This window comes from Emys orbicularis, chromosome 1, assembly GCF_028017835.1.
Source record: "Emys orbicularis isolate rEmyOrb1 chromosome 1, rEmyOrb1.hap1, whole genome shotgun sequence".
Lineage (NCBI taxonomy): Eukaryota > Metazoa > Chordata > Testudines > Emydidae > Emys > Emys orbicularis.
This window is the reverse complement of record NC_088683.1, coordinates 33,545,902-33,572,269: the sequence shown is the minus strand read 5'-3', so window position 1 is coordinate 33,572,269 and position 26,368 is coordinate 33,545,902. Positions and strand designations below refer to the sequence as shown.

At 41.3% G+C, this 26,368-nt stretch overlaps 1 protein-coding gene across 1 annotated transcript; it reads right to left on the bottom strand.

The window, feature by feature from the left end:
• Nucleotides 1-820: 820 nt before the first annotated feature.
• GTSE1 (G2 and S-phase expressed 1) lies at nt 821-22,919 on the bottom strand. The gene is made up of 12 exons (XM_065422945.1): nt 22,909-22,919; nt 21,602-21,685; nt 15,772-15,829; nt 15,086-15,689; nt 14,340-14,489; nt 13,024-13,171; nt 9,293-9,670; nt 8,975-9,047; nt 7,953-8,204; nt 6,264-6,450; nt 5,186-5,320; nt 821-904 (listed from the first exon to the last, which is right to left on the bottom strand). Exons 2-12 carry the CDS (start codon nt 21,678-21,680, stop codon nt 821-823), a joined length of 2,148 nt encoding a protein of 715 aa, XP_065279017.1. The 5' UTR covers nt 21,681-21,685; nt 22,909-22,919.
• Nucleotides 22,920-26,368: the final 3,449 nt, after the last annotated feature.

The following is a 26,368-nucleotide window of genomic DNA, read 5'->3' as shown; positions in this document are numbered from 1 at the left end:
GGACCAGATGGCTGTCAAATCCCATCCTTTACTTTGCTTTCTACAGCTGACCTCATTATTGTTTTATCTGTTCCTGCCATATTCCCCTACCTCAAAGTTATCAGAATTTAAAATTAGCCTAATGCAGTTTTCACTCTGATCCCATTTTTTCCATTTTCTAAATCTGTTACAGAAAAAGCCTTCAGTGCAGGCAGTTCAATTTATATGAACTTTGCAAAGTTCTGACATTACCACCTTTAACAGTATCCTGATTATGTGTAAGTGCACCATTAGATCCAGCTTCTTTTATTGAATGTAGTTATTTTAGCTTCCTGAAATATTCCATGGCACAATTAGCATGTAACACATTTGTTGGCCCAAAAACATTTTATTTCCAGACTTGCTATGGTTTCATATGTATACAGACCATTAAAATCCCTTAGATACAAAGATAACTACCACATTAGCTTTAATTTTCAGTTTAATTTTAGTACTTATCATTTTATTTACTAGCAAACCTTTAGAAAAAGGTTACTGTTATGTATAATTAGACTTAAAATAATTTTACTAAAGCAGACATACAGCACTTTTTTTTTTAAACTACATGGATCTGCAACAATGCACGAAGACAGTCATGTTAATCAAGTGCTCCCAATTTGGATTTGCTGAACAGATTATTCTAGTTCCATTTTGTCAACACAAGTTACATTCAAGTAGTACATTAAAGGGATTTTATTGCATGATATTCACTCCACACAGTCCTATTCAGATGGCTAATATATCAAATCAAAATTGCAGATGCTAGTCCCAAGATAAATTTTGGGTTTAGCTAAGGTTTAGTTTAGAACTTCAGCAGAGGGGAATCCAGATTCTCTTTGTTCACTTCAGGACTCAGGGTGATAAGAGGAGAACTCAAATCTATTAGCTGAAAGACACAAATGAAGTGACATAAGATTTAGCTAGTATCTTGGCCTGATAGTTACTATACACATAGGACTATCAGGAACACAGGTAACTTCAGCCAGTTACCCTAATGCAGGGGTGGGCAAACTTTTTGGCCTGAGGGCTGCATTGGGTTTCAGAAAGTGCCTCCCCAAACAGCCAGGAGTGGCCCGGCCCTACCCCCTATCCAACCTCCCCTGCTTCTTGCCCCTGACGACCCCCCCCCCGCCCCGGGACTCCTGTCCCATCCAACCCCCTCTGGCCCCTGACCCCATCCACTGCCCCTGCTCTCTGGCCCCTGACTGCCCCTGACCCCCGCCCCTAACTGCCTCCCGCCGCCCCATCCAACCCCCCCCCCTCCTGACTGCCGCCCCTGGGACCTCTGCCCCATCCAACCACCCCTTCTACCTGACCGCTCCCAGAACCCCCGCCTCCATTCAACCCCTCCATTCCCTGCCCTCTGACCACTCCTGCTCCCTATCCACACCCCTGCCCCCTGACCACCACCCCAAACCCCCCTGCCCTCTATCCAACCCCCGCTCCCTGCCCCCTTACCGTGCTGCCTGAAGCACCAGTGGCTGGCGGCGCAGCTGCACCAGGACAGGCAGCTGCGCCGCCCGGTGGGAGCCAGCTATGCACCACGCAGCACGAGCACTGGGTCAGGCCGGGCTCTGCAGCTGCGCTGCCCCAGGAGCTCGCAGCCCCACCACCCAGAGAGGGCACAGTGAGCTGAGGCTGCAGGGGAGGGGCCGGGGGCTAGCCTCCCGGGCCAGGAGCTCAGGGGCTTGGGAGAACGGTCCTGCGGGCCGGATGTGGCCCGCAGGCTGTAGTTTGCCCACCTCTGCCCTAATGGTAGTGCAGTTAACTTCTAGAACATCAGCAGTACTATTAAGTCAAAGATCTTTTCTTCAAGTGCCTGAAGACAAATACCTACACCACACTTAGATGTTCAATTTAGAGCCTCTCTACCCAACTGTAAAAGTTTAATATTAGCAGAACCCACATGCACCAATCAGAGCCACTTGTGCTAGGTGCTATACAAAAGGAGACCTAGTCTCTGCCCCAAAGACTTTGATCCAAGGTATCAAAGAATGCTAGTCTATCAGGACTGAATTAGCTCCTAAAGGTTAAAAAAAAAAAATCATACCTATTTTACTTGCTTTTGATCTCTAGTTTTCTTGCTACACTAAGAATTTATGCAAAATACATGGGGACTGAGTCTGAGGGCTAAAATCCATTTGTGAATCAGTTGTTGTGACACTGAGCCGTGCAACACCTAGCATTTACGTGCTTAGAAGATTAAAAAAAACAAAAAAATCACTGGGATTCAAAGCCAGAGTTAGGTACTCAGATTTCCTGTACAACAGAGGGAGAGGGGTGCCTAAAAATGGGATTCACAAAAGCCAGGATGGTAGGTCACCCCCCACCTCCACTAGCTGTTGGGAGATGCCAAAGAGAGACATGTGTTCTACCTGCCCCTCTTCCCTCCTCCTTCCCCCTCCCACCCCACATGATAGTTTGTATCCCAATGTTAACTCTTTTTACAAAACTATAATGGATTTTGTACAAAGTATGCCTTGTGAGGTATCATCAGAAAATTCATCATGTGCTGATCATTATTGTCCTGGTAAAATGTGTGGCAACATTGTATAGCATTACTGAGACATATTCCAAGTTTAGACCAATTCCTCAAATACAAAAGGCAAAACTGATGCCTGAGCCAGGTGTTAACAAAATAAAATGGACTAACATCTGGTTAAGCGCCCATTCTTTGGCAGGAAAAAGGATCTGAGCAAGAAATTTACATCTTGTCAAAAAAAAAAAAAAAAAAAAAACAGCTGGAAGTTCCCGACTCCACAGACTTTCAGTCTCCTGCACCCCAGCTGGAGATGATTCTCAATAGAGGAGGAAAAGATAAAAATGCGGAACAAAACCCCCCAAAGGATCTCTCTCCCTTCATCTCTACTCACAGCATCGACAACACTTGAAAAAGGTCAAAGGAAGCATTATTAGACTGTGAAGGGATCGTGGCTGAAAGATTCAGCCAATAAGACTGCTAGAACATGTGGTGAGAGAAACCTTTTGCTTTGAATTCACTTAACTTGTTAAGTTAGGTGTTAGTCATGTTTTACCTTTTATTTCTTTGTAACAAATTCTTTTATGCCTCATTACTTGTAATCACTTAAAATCGATGTTTCCATAGTTAATAAACTTGTTTTATCTAAACCAGTGTGTTTGGACTGAAGTGTTTGGCAAATTCCACTTGAGAGAACAAGATTTGTGCACATCATCTTCTATTAATGAAATGACAGACTATATATGAGCTTGTATTGTCCAGAAGGGGCTGGGCGGTACAAGATGCACATTTTGGGGGGAAATGCACATTTTGGGACTAGGCGCTTTCTAGTGTTGCCCTGTAATGTAATTCCAGGGTGGCTGACTGTAGCACTCATACAGTATAGCTGGTAGTGATTTAATGATAACATGCTTTATGTAAGCAGACCAGGAGTGGTTGCTCTCACAGCAAAGCAGTGTAAAAGGCACTCCATGTTGGAGAACTGAGGGGGACACAGCTGTCCATCAGTCCAGATTGTACCCTGGGGAATGTCACACACCCCTCTTACTCTTAAAGAGTGGAACTACTGTAGAAAATAAGTGTAACTGGGCCAGAGAGAGAGCACACATGCATGAGAAGGGCCCTATAGCTGGGTGGTTAGACCAGTCACTGACGATATGCGAGACCCGAGACCCAAGATCCAGTCCCCCTGCTTCAATGACTAAGTGTTTATCCAAAGTGACAGGTTTCAGAGTAGCAGCCATGTTAGTCTGTAAGGTGCCACAAGTACTCCTGTTCTTTTATCCAAAGTGAAACAGCTTCAACAGGAGAGACTGACATCAGAGTATCTCACAGCCCAAAGGTTAGAGCATTCACCTGAGAAGTGGGAGACTCCTGTTTAAATGTACGGATTAAATGGATATAAAATCCCCTCATCCAGGCAGAAGGGGATACTTAAACTGGTAGGCTCCCATATCCTAGACGAGTACCCTAACCCCTGGTCCTACTCTTAACTCAGGCTTTGCAGATCACAGTATTCCTGTGATTTTTCTAGACACTCATGTCTCTTTGTGGATCTGGGCCTTACTTATTAGTAAAATAAAAGCACCAGCACTTTCACCAGATGTTTTTATCAAGTTGTTGTCCCCTAAAAAGCACCATTTGTTTCAGGGAATCACAGTAACAGATTTTGGTAATAGCTTACTCCCCTTACCATTCCCTCCTAAACACATCTTTTAAAGTCATGGAATGACTACTTAGTTAAGTCCTACACTCAACGTGTGCAAATGTGCCTTGAAAACACTAGGAATATTGTCAGTGTGCACTACTACCATATCTGCTTTTCTATATTGGCTCCAGTGGAGGGAAAGCCAAGAGTCTCCATTGCCCTGCACATTAGTGACCAAGCTACTTTTAAAGCCAAAGTCAAGCCTCAGCTGCTTTGACTTTTGAAGAGTCGTGACCACATCAGGAGTGATGGGCCATTTTACACAAACCTCCACATGCCAAACTGGTCTGAATTGGTGCAGTTCTGAAAACCAGTGCTGAGGTTAGGGGTTTTGACAGACATGGTCTCACAGCAGAGAAGATTAGCAGGAACATACTCTAGCCTTATTGGTGTTCATGGCTAGTAAGCAGTGGTGTGCCTCAGAATTAATTTCTACAAGAATATGAAAGCTCTGTATATGACTTCCTGACTGGCTGTGTCAATGGGCTGATTCTATCCAGTCCCTTGTACAACCTCACAAAATGTATTAAAAAAAAGTGTCATGACATGCCACTGCTACTAAGAGAAGTGTAGTGAGCCTGCACAGAGCTGTGTTTCCACAACAATAATTGATGCAGCTAGTTTTTTGACTTCCAAAAAACAGCACAACAAGAGTGGGCCATGCAAAGCTGAATAATTAAGATCCTTGATTCATGAACTGATGCTCATTCATAGCTGTGTTTTACAACAAAATGATCACTCACCTTAGAGATTGAAAGGGAAGAGACTGCAAGAAGAATCCATAAATTGGATTCATCTTAAATAAGAGTGTTGGATTAAATATAAGGTACTAGTGCCAAGCATATTTCATATACAATACATTGTTACAGGGGAGAAATAACTATTCTACATACAAATTCATACAACCAAACAATTGTTTTTTGCACTATTTTTATGCATTTATGGAAACAAATGATTGAGATAAGATTGAGATACCTTACCTGTCCTACCACACTAGGTTTTAATGGAATAACTTTATTCACTTCTGGAGTATTAGAAAGGTCAATGAGAGGTCTGCTTTCACATTCCAAAGCTGCAATGGGAGTTTTATCTATTCCAATATCTACCAGCAAGACCTAGAAATAGTAAATAGTTTATTTTCCTCTGTTTATTGTGCTTCCTTCAGAAGAATGTAGGTAAGTCAGTTATTGACTTACAGGGAAAAGCCACAAAAAGCAACCAGCAATTCTTAGGTTTGTAGGTTATATGTAGACCATCCTAAAGGCAGCATAGCTTGGTGGATGAGGGGAGGATTAGTGTGCAGAGCAGAGGTGGTAAAGTATTATGTAAGTGCTAGAGAATATTTTTCAAAATATGATTGTTTCATATTTCAGTTTTTCAATTCAGTTTTAACCTTGTACCTACAACTGATCTGACAACATTTTGACAAAGAAACAGTTCTATAAGATTACTAGCTTTAGTCACACCTCTATCCAATTTGATTGTTATCCAGTATTTACATACATCAAACAAAATCCACAGCAAGCTTCCAGCATTCAGTAAACAGAATACCAGAGACAATAACTACAGCTGAACTAACAATGAATAATTGTTAGTTTGGTCTATGACTGATATCCGCAAGCAAGTTGCTATTCCAGCAAATATGAGTTTAGACTTTTTTTTCTTATGGTTTGAACAGTTCTCTATAGACATTCAATACTGTCCAAAACCAGATATATTGCATAATTATGATTAGAATTACCCCACATTGTATTGTGTTTCATGATTGGATTCATAAATACACAAGGACTTTCCAGTGCAGATAACTGGGAGTGCAAATTTAAATTTGACCTGCAATTATTTGTGCAGGTGACGGAAATTAGTTTTCCAGGAACATTTATCCCAATGAAGAAATGTTGTTCAGTGGTATGATAAACAAGCACTAGAGGGCACATATATGCCTAATCTAGATCGCTTCAAAATTTGAGCAAGTTTTTAGTTAGTAGACAGCTCACATTTTCATACAGTTCACTCAACGTCAGCTTTTACAAGAGGGAAAAATAGATTCAGTTTACCTACCTCATTAGTTTGTGCTCCTTCAGCTGGCTGTTTTTGTATTTCAGTCTCTTTTTGTATTTCATTCTGTGCTATTTCAGTAGTCTTTTCTGGTGAAAAGACAAGTGTAAGAGGTATCATAGGTGGAGGAGATAAGTCATCATCTTCAAATGATGACACTTGTGTCTTGGTGTCCTTTGCCTGTTTAGAACTGGGCGAAAGTAAAGTTGGCAAGTATTTAATAGTAATGCTTAATGAACACCTCTTAAAGGTTCATGTCATTTAGCTGCCCAGCAAAAGCTAGAGTGCCATTTGATAGCTTTATTTTTCTCCATTTTGTGAATATAACGTCTTATTTATTCATTATCTAAAAGCATGCTAGACATCTCACAGAACATAAAGACACTGTTCCTGCCCTGAGGAATTACAATTTAAATAGATAAGTCAAAGTGGTCTACAGTGTACAAGAAAAATGGGCAATCCATATTTGGTGAATAATTTTAGGATACCACATTTGAAAATTTTAGCTTAAGCTTATGCAGAGACTGCTATATCAGAGAAGTGTCGGTACTGCATGTCACTGAACTGGTTCAGTCCAATCCCTGGTGAAGGGAAAAGTACAAAATTGGACAAATTGGAGGATTCCAAAGTTGCAAGCTTAATCTGTGGGATAGTGGAGTTGGGAAAGGGGAGGGTTTTGGGAAGAAAGAGCATTTTGTATTTGTAGTTTGAGGAAGTAACTGAACATTTGAGAGATTTGAGACAGGCATGATGATGCTTGGCTTACACTGGAACAAAAGGTTTTATTTGGGCACAACGTGAAATATAAGGTTAGTTAAATTTTATTCTGGGGAACCAGCACCATGAAGCTGCCATAAATACTAGTTTAAGCTGTGTATATATTTAGAGCTTGTGAAAAGATTTTGGGTTGACAGCTATAGAAGAGACTGCATCCCCTCCACAGAACAGGTACAGAATTGTGGTGGTGCTGCCCAGATTCCCCTTGGTACCTAGCCAGTCTCAACTATGGCATGGAAAGACCACCTCATGGAGCAAGAATAGTTCAGTCTTAATTCAATCCTTGGCCTCTTTTAGGATGCCAGATTTTATAATGGTGACAGCATAAGATTGGTCAATACCTTAAAGTTAAAGTGTAACTTAAACAGAACTTAAAAATAATTCATTTGACTTAACTGCCTGTTTGCTTTCCTCATCTAGAAAGTATTGCCATGTTTAGATCCTGCATTATCTTTCATATAGCTGGAAGTATCATTGTGTTGGAACACAAAGTTACTTCTGCAGTCACTTTCTATTCAGTACGTCAAGTAAGCTGGCTGAAAGCAGCAGAATTCCTCAAATACAAGTTCTATGATGCACATAATTCAAGTTGATTCATAGGTAGTTTGACGATGTGGTCAAGTGACGGATTAAGATGTGCTTATCGTCACTATTTTTACAAGAGTCTAACTTTATCCCTTGGTTTAAGGATTCAGGCAAACCAAACCATGTTAGAGATTTATGTTGGAAAGAACTAACAAGTATAGCTGTGTTATTTTGCAAGTTACTTGGGCATGCGTCTACTCAACAGTAGATGAAATCTCTTACATGCTAGCATACGGCGTCTGAACATCTGGACAATATCCTTCTCCCACTGAAGTCAACAGGAGTTTTAATAGACTTCAATAGGGCCATGTTACACCTGCGGTTTCTTACCCAGCTGCAAGAGTCTTTCTGGCGGACACACTGGAGACTTGACGAACAGACATAAAATGTGGAGAGGAGACAGATCTTGGCAAAGTTTTAGGAGTCATTGCTGGAATTCCTGAGATACGACGACCGGCGGGTGTAGGCAGAGCAGAACGTTTTATACTGGCTGGAGTAATTAAAATGGACCTGGAACTAAGACAAGAGTTCTGCGAGGCCCCATCTTCGGAAGGTCTGACAGGAGTGCAAACAGCCACACCACTGCAGGAAAACATGCAGCATACATTAACTGAAAGCTTCTAGAAACGTGTTACAACTTCTTTCTGAATACTAGTCAGACAACAGAAATAAATAACATAAGGCAGGCTTAAGAACACAAACAGTTATGAAAGTGTTAGGATAACTAAACCTGAACATTAAAAGTGGATTGCTGTATTATGTTGGAACTGGTCACATCCTCATAGATAAGGTTCAGTTAACAGATGTTTCAAACCTTCATTTTGTGAAAATTTCAGATTAATTTGAGACAGAAGAGGAAGCAGAGCACTCAGTGTAACAGAATCTTGAAGTGCACTTCTCTAGTGAACAGGTATTATGTGAAAACAGCCCTCAATAGATTTGCTTCCTGAATATATTCAGACCTGACTTAAAAAAAACAAAAAACAAAACAAACAAACAAACAAAAAAACACCACCTCATTAGCACTGCAGAAATATCACTGCTATGTGAAAGCCGATTCTGTTTCCTTACACATCAGAATTGTCAATGAATTCCAGTTAGGTATTTATGTTACCCAATCCCAAGAAAGCCAAACTGACTTTCATATCCCAGGGTGAGTTTTAACATTTTTACTTGTGGAAGGGCAGAGTAAGCTGGAAGTCACTATAAGAGTATAGAAATCTCACAATGTTATTTTCAAAGTAATTAGAACTGCACTTAGATTACATAGTTGCTTGGTACAACACTCTTAAATGTAGGTATAGTTAAGAAAAACATGCAAGTGACCTGTTAAGTTCTAATTACAATGTTACCTTCCAAATGTGCCACAAGATAATAATCGGATTGGCTCCATTATTTTTGATGCTGTATTTTCTGGTGATGAACCTAAGGGAAAAGAAAAATATTACTCTATGTTATTACCTATTTGTTATAGTTGAAAACTAAACTAATATAGATAACACCTCAACTACAAGTCACATGATTCATTCCATCCCAACAGCTTTGGAACAATATACAAATAAAGACAAATTTCACTCTCAATTAGCACATACTGTGAGGAGCATTCAAAGAAATGTTAAAATTAAAAGCCAAGTTAACACAAAAAACAGCCTTCCAAAATGTGTGCTTACCTCCACATCTCTTAGGGACCTTAATCTGATTTGAAGGTGTGATTATAACTTTAGCCTTGTCTTTTGGGCATGTGTTTTCTTTTGCTGCACTTCCATCTTTGTTCTGCTGAGATATCTTCTGCAGATTAGGAACTGAGCTCAGTCTCTGAATTCCACTGGCTAGAGTTTGGGATCCTGTCACAGAAGCTGAAGACTTGGCTAAATTCCCAGCAGTAGATATTCTGGGAGTACTAACGGATCTTGTTTGCTTGCAGGACACATCAGAATGGACAGCCTGCACAGATGACATTCTGATAGGTCTAACCATAGCCAGTCTTTTTGTGCTAGATGAGAGTTTGGAGCTGCTCACAGAAATTTTTGAAGAGACGTTTGATTTAGCTGAAAGATAGAAAGCTCATATTTATACTTCTGAATTGCTAGTTGTTTTTCCCTCAACTGGTTACAAGGTACATTAAACTATTTACAAGAGAGTCTAAGTTTACTCAAGTGCAGCTGAAGATACGAAAACATTATGCAATGATTTGTGATAGGTGTTCAAGCATCTGAACTATGCAGTTGTTACAATTTAAAGGTTTCAGATTTTTCCACTTTTTAGTCACTAGTTTTGAAATCCTAGAAGAGCAAAAACTGTAGGAAAAGTCTACAAAGTGGTTATTTGTCTTTGATGCTGCAGAAAAGCCTCCTTGACATGATTCAGAATATCAGCTTCCAGGTCAAATGAAACAAGAGTAAGGTATTTTGAGACGCACTTAAATATGCCTTCTTTATAGGTATATTTAAGCATAACTTGTATTTTCAATGTAGTTGCCCCGGCTACCTGAAATACATATGTTAAGGGACATTCAATGAAGTCTCCTTACCTGTGCTAGTTAAGAGTATTTAAAAGTTAACTTTTTTTTAAAATGACAAGTTTCAATATTCTACTTATTCACTTAAAATCTTAGTTTTTCAATTAGACTAATTGGATTTGCTAGACAGTTTCTAGTCATTCACATTAAGTATTTCCAAGACATGTGCTACTAAACTTTTCCCCATTGAATTGAAGTTTTATTAAACTTATTAAGCTGTGTCCTCCAATAGCACAGTCTTGCATTATACTTCCTGATAGTGACTTCCTTATTATCTATACCTGAGGTTCCCAAACTTGGTTCGCTGCTTGTTCAGGGTAAGCCCCTGGCGGGCCACGAGACGCTTTGTTTACCTGAGCGTCCGCAGGTACGGCTGCTTGCAGCTCCCAGTGGGCATTCCCAGCCACAGGGAGCTGCGAGCGTCTGTACCTGTGGACGCTCAGGTAAACAAAGCGTCTTGTGGCCCGCCCAGGGCTTACCCTGAACAAGCCGCGAACCAAATTTGGGAACACCATATCTATACGTTATGTTGTTGACTGGGCTAGAGTTTAGTTTTGTTCTCCCTTTCAAGACTCTACACAGTTCTTCTCCCTGCCTACAGTTCATCTGTGGTCACTTAACATTCTCTTTGGACCCTATTATTCCCCCCCAAACACACTTCACTTTTCTCAAAGACTTCAGTGCTTACTTATGCAGGCCACTACACTTGGAATGTTTCCCCAATCATGCATGCCAAAATACTTTCATCTCCTCCAGGTGCCTCTTTCTCTTCACTTCCTGAAACAGGGAACCTCTTAGTTCACAAGAAATTAGGAGCATGTTTTCCTCTCCCTCTCTTTCATTATGAGCAATTGAGGGCAGGGACTCATTTTGTTTGGAATAAATAAGTAGTTTAGCCACATACATTATCCATATACTTCTGCAAATCCATTTTTGGATACATATTAAAGATATCAGTTGCTCATTAAACATTGACTCGATCTCTTTATAGAGGTCAAATTTTATGCTAGAAATAGATCTGATTATATCCTGCAACTTTACTCATTAATTCAGTTTTATTTAAAAAAAAAAAAAATTGTCCCTCCTCCTCACCCGCTCAAAATAAATAAATCAATCAATCACATGGGATACAGATAAGATCGGTCACAACTCTAAAATAACTGCCCACTAAAGATACAGTGCAGTCTATTACCACCTTGGATTACTACAGAAGATATAACAGCATATGCAAGTTAACTAGTATTAAGTAGTAGTTTTCCCCTATAACAGGGGTTCCCTAACTGTGGTATGCATACCCCTGCAGGTATGTGAGACATCTCAGGGTGGAGGGTACATGGGAGAAATTGTGGGTGGATTTTATTTATTGCATTTTCATAATAAGCTACTTAGACAAAGCTTTAAAATTCTGTGGGAATTTGTTATATAAAATACAGTAGTTAATTTACTTCAAGATGTACCAATGAGAACACAGATACAGAGAGACCTCCAATCACCGTACAGTGCGGGTTCAGTTGGCCAGCAACAGTCCAGTCTAACTGAGCTCAGAACTTAGGGTTTTATTTTCAGTTGTATACGTCACACTATATCTGTATGTAACAGTGAAATATGGACAGATGGCTAAAGACAGGTAGTGTTAAGAACAACACACAAAGTATCAGTGATGAGAAGAGTAGGGGTACGCAAGCAGTTGGTAGATCTGGAAGGGGGTATGCAATAAGAAAAGTTTGGGAACCTCTGTTCCAGATGTAAGTTGGGCAGCAGTGTGATTTCTAGGGTTCTGTCATTAAGTTTTAACAGGAAATACAGCCTGCCGACATGTATTAAAAACAGAGTGCACAGCTACAGGGACAGAGAACAGAGATATGGTGCGTGTTTGTTTAGTGTAAAAAGCTAATACAGAACTTTAAAACATGAAGTTCAGAAAGGCTTCCAAGTTTTGATACTCTTCAGGTAGAACAACGACTGCTTCTATCTTAATGATAGGCAAATGTTTAAATATGAAATAATGTTAGAGATTTGTGCTTTAGTCTTTTTTTTACAATAGATCAAGGAACTGTAAGCTATTGTATTCCACTGTAGTTTCTAATAAGTCCTGATAAAGCTTTGACAACTGCATTACTCCCTGCTTTTGTGTTAACCACAACCTTTGTGATATTACTGTTTAAGTTTGCCATGAGTAAAAGTTTACTATGTGGGGCTTTGGAGGAAAAAAATCAGGGCTTGAGTAACAGACTTTTCCACCTCCCCACTCTTCTCTATTTCATAATGTTGTTTGTTCTCTAGATCACGTTACACTGTGGCACTTAGAGGTTCCTGTGGCTAGACATAATTCTAACCAGAAAGGAAACATTATGGACTATTTAAAAAAATATTTTAAAAAAATTAAGTCATCACCAAGAAGCCTATCATGTAATTGTGTCAGATCCTGGTTTGTAGATATTAGCCTCATGAATTAAACCAGATTTTAGAATCAAAGTGCTAGAAGTCAAGAACTTGAACTAACTACCACACTGTCAGCCTACATGAAGTTTTATTCACCTGTTCTCAACACCAAAGAGACAAGGGGCTGAGATAATATCTTTTATTGGACCAACTTCTGTTGGTAGAAGGTACGCAGAGCTCTATGTACCTTGAAAAGCTATTGAAAGCTTGTACCTTCTTGATCCAATGAAAGATATTACCTCACTTACCTTGCCTTTCATATCCTGGGAACAATACAGCAACAACACTCCAAACTCCACCCCAAAGACAGCCTAGTGTTCTGAATCGGCAAGAAATACAGACAGCCCCAAACACATTTTGGAACCTGCAAGTCAAAAACACCCCATTAGTTATTTTAAGTTTAAAGTGATTTGCATGCTGCATCTCTATGCTAATTATTACCATTTCCCCCTTTGGGAGAGACAGACAAACTTAAATTCAAACTGGAGTTCATGCTGGAAATGGATGACGACGATGAAGATGAGGTGTTCTTTCTTAGAGGACCATTAGCAGCACTAGGAGGTTTTAACTGTGTCTTCCTTAACCCAAACTGTGAATAAAGAAGTCTAATTTATTTAACTGTCCAAAAGACATTAAGCAAGCACAAAAACATTTTCATTTGTTAGATTTCTACATCATTATGCATCACTGTTCTCTGGGTTCGTTTGTCCCAGGGACAAGTTCTATAATCCTGTTTTAAAATGTTTAAGTTAAGTAAAAAGCAGACTGCTGGGAAGCAAAAAAAAAAAAAAAAAAAAATACATTTGTATGGTACCTAAGTTCTTATGTAGAACTGGAATAGGATGCGTCTCAGAAATTGATTGTTAGCCCGATGGTGTTCCCTCCCCGTCCCCAGCTCAAGTATATTCTTAAGATGGATTCTAAGTATATAGAAATGAAGATTAATGGGACAGTACATTGGAGTGCTATTTTTGAAGTAATAAGCATCTTTCCCTGCCTCACATCCAATATCCCATGTTATTACAATTCTTTTCTTAGGGAAAGTGATTGAGCAAGTTTGACTGTTATAACTAAGACTGTTCTATTAGGGTCAGATCTGGTGAGAGTGGCCAATATTTCATTTAACTATATCCACTGCCAAGAGATCAGGCCCCTTGGGGGAGGAGGGGCAGGGGGAATAGGAAACAGTATAGGCAATATTAAGTGGCTTGCAACGTTGTACAAGTTTTAACAAAATTGAGACAAACTATATTCCACAGGTTAGACACATTCTTGGTAGACATGAGTACTTAAATTGTAGTGCTATGGTTCCTAGAATTTGGCTTCTGATGTAGCTAGAGTCACTGCTATTCTGCTTCCATGCTAGAAAAATGACAGTCTTTCCAAGTAGCACAATAGGTGACCATGAAGAGTAAAGGCTTTAATCCACAAGCCTCCTATGAGGTCTATTATCTGCATTTCCCTGCCCCTTAATATTACATACTACATTTCATGTTAAAACAATATCTAACTATCTGTTGATGCACTAAGAACAATTCTCTGTTACAAATGTAAGAAAAATACTTCATGTATAACTTAGCCACCCAAGAATTGCAATTGTAGAATAGAAACTTTACCTTGAATTCATTATAAGACAAGACTATGGCATTAAATCTAAGTCAGAAAGCTAGGTTTGTCGTCTCCATTTTTATATATGTAAGAGTACCAGCACCCTAAGAACATATTCACTCTGCAGTTGTATTAACACTTGCCATTACCTTGCTTTGAGAAGGAAGAACTTGCTTGTCTTGTAATGATGAACTCCCACTGAATGACGAGTCACATACATCTGAAGCAACACTGGATTTGTCAGAGAGTAGATCTTCAGATGACCCCATGCTGTTCAAATGTTTTTTCCCTGGTTTTGGCTGTAAGATTAACATTTTAAATTTATTTGAAAGCTATTACAATTTCAGTAGCTCCAAAGATTTTGCATGAGCTGATTTATTCAGTAACCCATATTTTTTATACCAGCCAACAGAAAAGCATATTGCATCTACCGAATATGTGGATTGCTAGACATTAAAAATTCCAAGTTCTCAACTTTAGACTCTATTAGACTTTAAAGTTGTTAAATCCAGCATAGACTATGTTCGCATTTATTGAAATTGGCTTTAAGTCAGATAAATCAACATAAGGCGATCACCTCTGCAGCAAGTTAGTCTCTATGAGATTCTTTCAGCCCATGTTACTCCCTAGACACTGCAGTGGCTGTTACCTATTTTAAGAAAAGGTAGGTCCCACATTTGTAAGCATAAATGTAATGCACAAACAAACTCTTCTTTCCAATAGCATTTACCAGCTCTTTGTGTCAAGTCAGTTTCCTATTTGAGATTCTCTCAAACAATGGAGAGATGCATTAAAAAAGAAAGTTGTTAAACAAAAGCTTGCAGATTTAAACAGTCCCTTATCTCAACCATGTTTTTTTATTGAGTATTAAGTTATCCAGAAGAAAATTCTTTACCTTTTCTACTGTCAGTTGATGGCTTTTTCCAAGAGCAGATGAAGCCTTTGTGTGCAATTTGCTTATTGCCTTTTTATTTTTTTCATCACTTTGCTGTTCTCGGGCTAGAGGTGAAACAGATATTTTAGGAAATTTATGGATTTTAATTGGACTAGATGTGTTTGGAGGAGTTTTGTCAACTGCAGTCACAGGTAAATCTAAACGCTTCTGAAAGGAAGGTGGCAGTTGACAAATTGGGCTGTCCCACACACAGTATGTCTCCCTTTTAATAGCCCTGGGGCTTTTTTCTATGTTTCCTTTTTGAAAGATTTTTAGTTTTGACTTGGATGCTTGCACAAATTTTTCTATAACCTTGGGTTTTGGTCCTTCTGATTGGGTGACTTTGTTCTGTTCATTTTTGTTGCCACTTTCTAGCTGCAGTGCTAACAAGTGAGCTTCTTTAAAAATTTCTACAAATTTCTCTCCAGTAAGAGGACTCCACACAAGCTTATCATCAGGGATTTGCGAGATCTTTTCTTCAGCATCTTTAGTTGCTTCAATACTGACAGCAACACATTTTTCTTTATGTCCAAGAGGTCCAACAAAAACTTCATCTTCATTTCCACTGTAAGACAGACAAGACAGTCAAGATATTGTAAAATCCTTTGAACTTCAAATATGTACTTGCTCTTAAACACTTAGCTTACCTTGCAGGAGACAGTGAAAGGTCAAAATCAAATTTTTCATCAGTTAGAAGGGGAAAGTCTGAAAGTATAACAATCTCATTAATTGTGGCTATCGCTGTAGTTACGGGATTTATACAATTTGCATTGCAGTATATTTCTAACACTGCCAGTTGGCATTAGCCTTAACAAATTTAACCTTTAGTTATTTCTAATAATGTTTTAAGTAGTTACTTGATCTTCATTAAGTTCACACCCCAATTGTAGTCATTCCAAAGACATTGCCAAGTTGTCTTTAAAATTAACTGTGACAATAGTTCAAGTTATTAGGTCAGATAATTAAAAATAACCACACGTCTTTCTGACCATGTTTAATTGTTTCAAGTAACACTTAACATTATTAAAACTGAAAGATTAGAAAAATATCTTAGTTTTAGTGTGCATTTAACAGCACTTTGTGCATAGCCAGTGCTCTTATTTCAGTAGAAAGTTTGTTTGTGGAACAGTCACACAGCAACAGGGAAGAGAAACATTTAAAATCAGGAGAAGGTTGTAAAAGCAAAAACATTGAGAGCCCATGGGGAAAGTGACCAAGGCTACTTTTAACACTGAAATGGAACAGATGTCAAGATGACGGTCAGAAAATATTCAGCTTAAGGGTGGTTTCTTTATCACCCATTCCTTTTGCATTGCACTCAACTGAAATAATTAAAATAAGCTACTAAATTTCACCCTAGAAGAAGTTTGCAGTTGAAGAGAGGATGTTATTGAGTTTAGAGGCAGCAGAAAGATGCAGGAAAGTGAGAAAGCTATTTTAATCAGAGCAGTTTTGGTGAAGTGGGAAAGCACCAGACTGGAAGGGGTCAGAGCTGGAAGAGAAATAGAAGGGTGAAATGTAAACCAGTTGTCAAATGTTTAAAAGGCAAAGGAGATGAGGGGAAATGAGATACAGTAGTAACTAGGAAAACTAGGACAGACCTCCACCCTCCCAGCAAAAGAAGTATAAGAGGACTTGTTTGAATAAGGCACAGAACAAGTCAGAGGACAGTAGTTAGGTGAAAATAAGGGAATGAGAAGGCCTGTCTGGAACTGAAAGGCAGCAGAAGGGAGATCTAACTGGGATACGGAAAAAAAGGAGAGGGTAAGGAGGGGACAGAGTGGATCCCAGGCAAAGAGAAAGTTCCTAGTGGAGGGTGTCAGTTTTGTCTGTAGGCCAGATCTGAGATTAGGGATGTGGGCTTCAAGTGGCGGGGTGGGTGTCAAACATTCAGAAGAGATGTCAAGAGTTGAGGCACTTAGACTATGGTGACACTTAGACATAGTAACGGTGAGTGTCACCACATTAACTTTTAGGCACCTAGAAAAATCACTGGGATTCACAAAGTCCAAGTTACGTGCTCAGGCTTCCTATACAATGAATGGAGGGAGATAGTTGATTATTTATCCAGAGGAGCTTCAACAGGAGAGACTGAGGGAGCCCCTCAACAGAATATTCTATAGCCTAGGGCAGGGGTCGGCAACCTTTCAGAAGTGGTGTGCCAAGTCTTCATTTATTCACTCTAATTTAAGGTTTTGGGTGCCAGTAATACATTTAAATGTTTTCAGAAGGTCTCTCTCTATAATATATAACTAAACTATTGTTGTATGTAAAGTAAATAAGGTTTTTAAAATGTTTAAGAAGCTTCATTTAAAATTAAATTAAAATGCAGATCTTATCAGTTTAGTGTGATCCTTGCCCTTGCTTTTCCTTGCTGAGTTTTCCAATGTCAGGCACGTATTTGGATACTTTAAGCTGTACACAGGCTTCTGAATGATCAGTTGTTAACCGGCTCTGAGAGGGACAGAGGACAGATTTCATGTATGAAAACACCTATTCATACAGGTATATGTGGATCCAAATGCTGAAAGCATTGCAAATGCAATTTTCTTCAAACAGTTAAATTTCACTGGCAGGGATGTGCAGAAGGTCAGAATAGAGGCGCCAAGAGTAGCTTTAAGTGCATTCCGCAGATCTCCAAACTTTGATGCCCACAATTCTGAGCTTTTTAACTGAATGAGCTGCATTTCAAAATCTTCAACATCCATCCACTGAAATACAGACAAATCCAAGTCGCTTTCGTTGAACTTTTCAGGTTTAATTAGAAAAGAAAGCATTGGGCCAAATCGCTGGAAATCTTGAAATCTGTCAGAAAATTCTGATTCCAGTTCTTGCATGTACATTCCAATCTCATCGACACTGACAGTGCAACGTGTCGATAGCTCTTTTATGTGTTGGAAGTAGCAGAAAGTCGAAGTTTGAATATCCCGAGAAAAACTGCTAGTTTTATAACAAATGCCTTCCAGGTTTCATAAAGATCCAGAACCGTTTGCCCTGCACCCTGGAGACAGAGGTTGAATTCGTTTAGGTGACCAGTGATGTCAGTTAGAAACATGAGCTTACACAGCCATTTGTCATCATCCAGTTCGGGGTAGTTTTGTCCTTTTTCCGACAAAAAGGCCTTGATTGCATCAAAACAGTTTACAAAGTGCACCAAAACCTTGCCACAACTTAGCCACCAAATGTTGCTGTGAAGTGGAATGTCATTATAAGCACTGTCCATCTCTTCTAGCAGTGCTTGAAACTGTCTGTGAGTCAAAGCAGATCAAGCAACAAGGACATTCACAATTTGCACCACTGTATTCATCACATTATTAAGCTCTGAATTAGATACAGGTTTTCTTGATGGATGATACAGTGAAAATTGACTGTTGGGAAGCCAATTTGATCTTCAAGTAACTTTACAAATCCCTTCTGTTTTCCGACCACGACAGGAGCACCATCTGTTGTCACACAAAATATTCTTCTGATGTCAACTTCTTGTTCTTCAAAATGGTTTACAAAAGTTTCCGCTATATCTTGCCCCTTTGTTGTGCCATACAAGGGTTTTAGGCAACAAAGTTTCTCTTGGATTTCATCAGAAGCACAATATCTTGCAACAACTGCCAAACATGGAACGTCATTTATATCCACGCTCTCATCAACTGCAATGCTAAATGCTGCTGTGTCTTTTAATGCAGTCGTCTGCTTTTCGTTAATGTTTTCTGCCATTTCGCTTACGCGTTTCTCAACAGTTCTGGCAGAGACAGGCAGTTCTTTTGTTCTAGATACACATCTTTATTTGGCAAATCATTGAACAAAACCTCTGAACTGCTGAGAAAAAATTCTGTTATATATTCCCCATCTGTAAATGGCTTTCCGTTTTTTTGCAATGCACTGTGCAGTCTTGTAACTTCCTTCTGTGGCTTGATTTTTACTTACACTTAAGCATTTAAAAACACTGCTTTGCTTCTTGTATCCTGCTACTGCCTTTTTGATCAATTCAGTCTTGTCTGTTTCGTCAAGAAAGGTTTTCTCGTGCTTCGTTTGAAAATGTCGTCGAACACTTGATGTGCGACAAACAACACTTTCACAACAGAAAGTACAAACAGCACGGTCCTTCTTTTGAATAAATCCAAACGTGTCTGTCCAAGAAGGCTGAAATGAACGGACATCTAACTTTGCTTTCTTAGGAGCTGACATTTTGTTAAATGTACCCCTCAACTTACAGTGGGGGGGGAAAAATCGCGACAGACGGCATGCACAACGTCAAATGCTGTGCACTGTTCATGTGATGTGATAGTGATGTAAGCAGCAAATCAGGACTTAAAAATATCTCAGTACAGTGGCTCTGGAACAATTTTTAAGGTGGGGGTGCTGAGCTGCATACCCTCTAGCCCCTTTCTGCACCCCTCTCTGCCCCAGGCTGGGGCCACTCGTCCACAACTGGGGGCTGCTGCAGAGCCCCCGGGACCGGTGGCCGGGACTGGCAGCGGGTTGAGTGGAGCCGGGACCCCAGGTGAAAGGGGGCCAGCGGTAGGACCCCAGGCCGGTAGTAGAGCCCCCGGGACTGGTGGCCGGGATCCGGGCACTGAGAGTGCCACTCAAAATCATCTCGTGTGCCACCTTTGGTTGCTGACCTCTGGCCTAGGGCACTCACCTGAGAGGTGGCAGATCCCTGTTCAAATCCCCTCTCCCCGTCAGGTGGAGGGAATGACTTGAACTGTGGATCTCCCACCTCCTAACCCCTGGGCTAAGAGTTACAAGGGAGGTCTTCCTCCACTCCATTTTGTGTGAACTCATCCATGAGGACCTAATCTGGTAGGCAAGCTCTGAGACTACTTATTGGATTTGGCTCTGCAGGTGAGTTAGGCAAAAGAATGCCTATCTTCCTCCAGATTAGTGCATTGCATTGGAGCTTAAGCATCTGGTTGCCTGGAGTGAGGTTGCAGTGCACTTGCTGAGAGGCTCTTAGGGAACTTTTACTGAAAAAAAAATGAACTCACTTGGCACTGACAAGCACCTAAAGGGTTTGGTGGCAGCTGAGCAGGGGTTCTGTGAATCCAATTGGGGCCTGATTCTGGGATTTAGGTGCCAAAAGTGGCAGTTAGGCAGCTAAGTGCTTTTGTGAATCTTAGACACTAAAGTGGTAAGTGCCAAAGATAGAAGCGTGGGAATCTGCATAGGAGTAGTAGCAACCTCTGGCGAAGGATGGTGTGTGGCAAGAGAGAATAAGCACTGAATTGAGGGAGACAGTTAATTATTAATCCACAGCAGAGGAGCTTTAACAGGAGAGATTGAGGGAGCTGCATAACTCCAATGGAACATGTGCAGGAACAAAAGGACACAGTTGAAGGGGTTAGAAGTACCGTATATACTCGTTCATTAGCCCGTTCGTTTATAAGCCGACCCCCAAAAATGGATAGGTAAAAATAGCAAAAACTATATGACCCTTTCATAAGCCAACCCTATATTTCAGGGGTTGGAAAACTTTGGCTCCCGGCCCATCAGGGTAAGCCGCTGGCGGGTTGGGACGTTTTGTTTACTTGAAGCGTCTGCAGGCATGGAGCCCCTCAGCTGCCTGTGGCCGCGGTTTGGCTGGGAACAGCGAACCACGGCCACAGGGAGCTGAGGGGCTCCATGCCTGCAGACGCTCCAGGTAAATAAAACGACAATGTATTAGATATTCAATTAAATGATTCCATAGAGTTTAAAATCATAAAATTTTGGTGTAGACCCGTTTATAAGCTGACCCCCGCTCTTTGATGCATCACTTTTTTACCAAAAATATTCGGCTTATGAACGAGTATATACAGTATGTCAAGCATCAGGTATTTACATCAGTTAACAAGGAAGTTAAACTGATGGATGACAAACTCTGGGATATGGAAAGAAGAAATTGTTAGAGCAGACTTCAGAGTAGAAATAGGAGGGAGATTAGAAAGACCCTAAATGCCGCCATCACCACATGTTGCAGAGGCTACCAGTGGTTCAAAGAACTCTTATAGAGCTCTGCAGTAAATCACTAAGATCTAAGTAGTGGGAAACAGCAGGCCATCCATGAAAAGACTGCTTACACAGCAGGTTATGGAACAGATGTGACAGAATCACTGATTTAAATAATCAGAACATGTGGGGTACATCTGCACTATAGTTGGAGGTAGAATTTCCAGCTCAGGTTGACATACATGCTCTATCTTTGAACAAGCTAGCATGCTACAAACATCAGTGTTGCCATAGCTACATAGCCCAAGTACAATCCCGTCCAAGACCGTAAGTATGTATTTGGGCAGCTAGCCTGTTCTGCTGCCTGCACTACTGCGACTACACTGCTATTTTTAGCCTACTAGCTCAGTCAAAGCCTGCGTGTGTATGTCTACCTGAGCTAGAAATTGCACCCCCAACTGCACTGTAGCTGTATCTTAGAAAGTAGCTCAGGCTTGTATATCCCTTACTAAAAGTTATAATAAAATAATTAAACAATAGTTTTCCACCTACCTCTGTTCTTGCAAACATCCAGTTTTTCTTCAGTCATATCACTTGACCAGCCTACTGACATTTCCTTTCCTTCCTCCATAGTGTCTGCAAAATAAGAGAGTTCAAAAAGATTCACAAAAATTTAATTTTGCAGGCATGTTTTGAAGTACAGGAATCAAGTTGTTGACAAGGTTTGCATTTAGGGAATCACATGTAGTGCAGTTCAATGAAGTGCAAACTCTGAAATCCGTAATTTCAAAGAGCTGGATTAACTTCAGCAATAGCCCTGCAAATGACTGCAAGGTTCAGAAATTCTACAAATCTCAAGTCTCCCTTCTTGTCAAATGAGATAGTGCTGAAGAATTTACAAATATAGTGGTGGGGACTCTGTAAAGCAAAGCTCCAAGCCCAGCACACAGATAAGAGTTCATGGAGTTCTGCAATGTTACCCCTAAGCACTTTGATCTCCAGTACAGAAATGCAGGTTTAAACTATTCATGTAATCTAAGTTAGTGTGACCACATCTCCCACTTTGACCAGGAGAGTCTCTTTTTTAAACCCAACTTGATGAGTTGGCAAGAGTAAACAGGACATGCAGGGGGACAAGCGGTTCGCACCAGCCCAGGGGATGGGGACTCAGGCAAGCAGCTTGGGCCAGCTCCGCAGTGTCCCCTTTCCCTTTGGGAAATATCTAAGTAGCTTCTGCGGGCTACCTAGATAGATATTTGTACTAAGTACCATGGTACTTTAACATTAAGTCTTTTTTTAAAACATGTCTTAGTGAAAACTAAATCAAGTGAGCCTCTCCACAGTAAAGATTAAACGGGGTCCATTGTATAGAAGATAGGTGCACTCCTTTAATTCATGGAAAGAAAAGCAGCAAATGTATCTCTCAGGTAAGCAAAGTTAGAATGGTCCCCCCAGCTTAGCAGAATTTAAACACTGGTTAGGGTTCGGTTACAAGTTGTTTTCTGAGGAAATTGTAGAGATTATGTAGCTAAGGCAAACAGTGCCTTAAACTCCATCCTCTCTGCTAGCTCGCAGCTCAGTCTGCGTATTAAGTCCCCATCCACTCGCCCCGCCTGGGGGGAGGCGGCCTGCCCTCGAGCCGCTCCTTCACCCCATGGCGGAGGGGGCCGCCGCGCCTTCAACCCGCTCCGGGGGCCCATCCTCCCGCTCCTTGACCCCACCCGGAACCCCCCCCAACTTTGCCCCTTTACCCCCAGTCACCCGCCGCACCTGCCTCACTCCCCAGTCCGCCGCGTGAACCCACCCGGGGCCTCCCCACTGCCCCCGACAGTCCGCACAGGCCACCTGGCCACCCTCACCCCCGAGGCCGTCCCGCCGACGCTGCGCAGCACCGGCTCTAGCCCTCCGGCCGCACTGTGCACCCCTAGGCCTGCTGGCGACCCCCGCTCCCTTAAAAGGGAAGCGGCGCGCAGCAGCACATTTGAATTACTCGCGGCCAAGCGCACGTAGAACTGTCACAGATCGAGCTTCCTCATTGGTAGGTTTAAACGAGGTCACAGCCTCGTGACCCTGGGCTGACGGCGTTCGGGTGGCGCGAGAACCCAATGCATGGTGGGACTCGTAGTTCAGGAGGGATGACTCCGCTGAGGCGCAGCGTCCCCTGGCCCTGGTTGGCTCCAGGCTCCCCCGGGGTCCCTCGGTCCCCGCCCCAGCCAGCTCCAGAGTGAGGCTCTCCCCGCCGTTACCCTCCACTCACGGCCCGGGCCGGCCCCAAGTCGGCGTATGGCGCGCCTGCCTGGCAGGCCTGCGCCAAATCGAGGCTGTCATGAGAGCCAGCCTCTGTTCGTCTCATGTCGCAACGTTCTTCCCAACCAGACCAGAGCCGGGCTCCTGCAGGTACACTTCGGTCTCGTGCCCTGAGGGCCTCGCTGACCCCACCCCCCGGGTCCGCCCGCCCAGCTTGGGGGCACACAGTCTGCGGGTGTCTGGCACCTGACGTGGAGACATCTTTTGCCTGCAGGGCCCATGGGCATCATCGTGCTCTGTGGTGGCCCATCCATGACCTCAGTCCTCCTGCACATGAGTCTACATCACCTCCTCCAGTGCTGGACTATGCAGCAGCGCGAGCAGGTGAGAAGCAGGGTGGCCAGTGGTCAGGGTGCAGCCAGGGTGTGACTGGGGTCCTAGTGGGGAGCCAGCTATGGTCACTCAATTAGGGTGAACTGCAAAGAATGGGGCAGACAATCCCCATAAAGCTGGTGGATATTCCAATACCTAGATTTACCAAGCCAGCATAAAATAGCTTCTTTATTACCTTACTGATTACTCAGAAGTCCAAACAACACAATTCCCTTAAAGTGATCAGTATCAGAGGGATAGCCGTGTTAGTCTGAATCTGTAAAAAGCAACAGAGGATCCTGTGGCACCTTTAAGACTAACAGAAGTATTGGGAGCATAAGCTTTCGTGGGTAAGAACCTCACTTCTTGCATCTGAAGAAGTGAGGTTCTTACCCACGAAAGCTTATGCTCCCAATACTTCTCTTAGTCTTAAAGGTGCCACAGGATCCTCTGTTGCTTCTTAAAGTGATCCAGCCTCAGGCCTCCATCCAGGTACCCACATCAAATATGATGAAATGTTCTGTAAATCTTATTTCATCATATAAAAGAAAAGGTTCTACCAATCCCAAAGGATCGGACACATTACCTCCCAGCTTAATGAATGTTTCAGATCTAACCCAAATACATGCTACAGCCAATTCTTATTAACTGAACTAAAATTTGTTAAAAAACGAAAGAAAGAGTATGGTTAAAAGATCAATATACATACAGACATAAATTCAATTCATTGAGGTGCAGATTTATAGCACAGATATGGTGAGCTTTGTAGTTGCAAAGAGTTCTTTCAGAAATAGTTCATAGCTTATATAGTCCAATGTCCAAATATCATATTCAGGGCGTACCAGCATAAATAGGACCTCAGTCTTGTGACTCAAACTTCCCCTGATGAAGCCTAAGCAGATCTGAGATGACAGAATCAGTACCCAAGGCTCTTTTATACAATTTCATGTCCTCTTTGCTGCCCTCAGTTCACACAACAAGGATAACAACCCTTTGTTACTCCTACCCCAATAACAAGGAGACAGGGGATCCAACACCAGCCACAAGTGATCATTTGGGCAAGCAATCCTATCATGCTGAACACCTAGGCAGGGTGGGTGTGTCCATGCAAACAAGATCAGCTTCTGAAGTCTTTTTCCACAGCTCACCACTGGATGTCAGGGGAGGAACTCATTCAGATTCTACTAACACATAAAAGTAAATTTGGTTACACACAGACAACTGCTTAGAGTCAAACAACATACCAACATTGTTACAAACTGGATAGATTCTACCCCATCTTTGTTGTTGAGAGGAACTGGTTTTCAGGATGATACAGTTCCCGTTCCTTTATTCTCTTGAGTTGAAGCTTAAGTCTGTCCACTTTTGCCTTAGCTTCTAGTTCCTGCAATCGAATATATGACATTTTTTGTTTCTGTTCAAAACACTGACATTCTCTTTCAGCAGCTTCTCCTTCCATATCAGCTATTTTTTGGTTTTGTTCAAGTTCTAGCTGCTGGTTTCTCACTGCAAGCATTTTCACTGGGTCTGCTTCCTTATCACTGGCAATTAACAGATTTTTCAGTTCCTGCTCTGGGACCTTTTGCTTAAAATACAACCCTCTCTGTAAGCACAATTCTTCCAGGCTTTTTCTGTCAGGATCTTGATCATGGGTCACTCACTGTAATTGATTTTTAACCCTTAAACTCTCCAATATCAAAATTAAATTTTGACAAGCATGTGGTTCTGATCCAAAAACCTAATTAACCTGTGGTAATGTGTATCCAAGCACGACTATGCCACTGAAATGGGGGTCCTAGTGGGGAGCCAGCTATGGTCACTCAGTTAGGGTGAACTGCAAAGAATGGTGCAGACAATCCCCATAAAGCTGGTGGATATTCCAATACTTAGATTTACCAAGCCAGCATAAAACAGCTTCTTTATTACCTTACTGGTTACTCAGAAGTCCAAACAACACACTTCCCTTAAAGTGATCCAGTCTCAGGCTTCCATCCAGGTACCCACGTCAAATATGATGAAAATTTCTGTAAATCTTATTTCATCATATAAAAGAAAAGGTTCTACCAATCCCAAAGGATCGGACACATTACCTCCCAGCTTAATGAATGTTTCAGATCTTACCCAAATACATGCCATGGCCAATTCTTACTAACTAAACTAAATTTTATTAAAAAACAATGGTTAAAAGATCAATATCCATACAGACATAAGTTCAATCCATTGAGGTGCAGATTTATAGCAGAGATGGTGAGCTTTGTAGTTGCAAAGAGTTCTTTCAGAAATAGTTCATAACTTATAGTCCAATGTCCAAATCTCATATTCAGGGCGTATCAGTATAACTGGAACTTCATTCTTGTGACTCAAACTTCCCCTGATGCAGCCTAAGCAGATCTGAGATGACAGAATCAGTACCCAAGGATCTTTCATACAATTTCATGCCCTCTTTGACAAGTTGGGATTTCCTTGGGGAACAAAAGGTAATTAGGATGACTTTGAAGGACGTCCATCACCGGTACTTAGCTATACGAATTAACATAAGGCCATTTGCTTTTTCCTCCACCAATCACAATACTTTTCAAAGAGAGATGAATACCAAGATATCCTGTGTTTACAATTCATTTAAATGATATCAGAATACAGCATAGACAGGGACTGTTGATTACATCGTTGACCCTACTCATACATATGTAAATACACAAA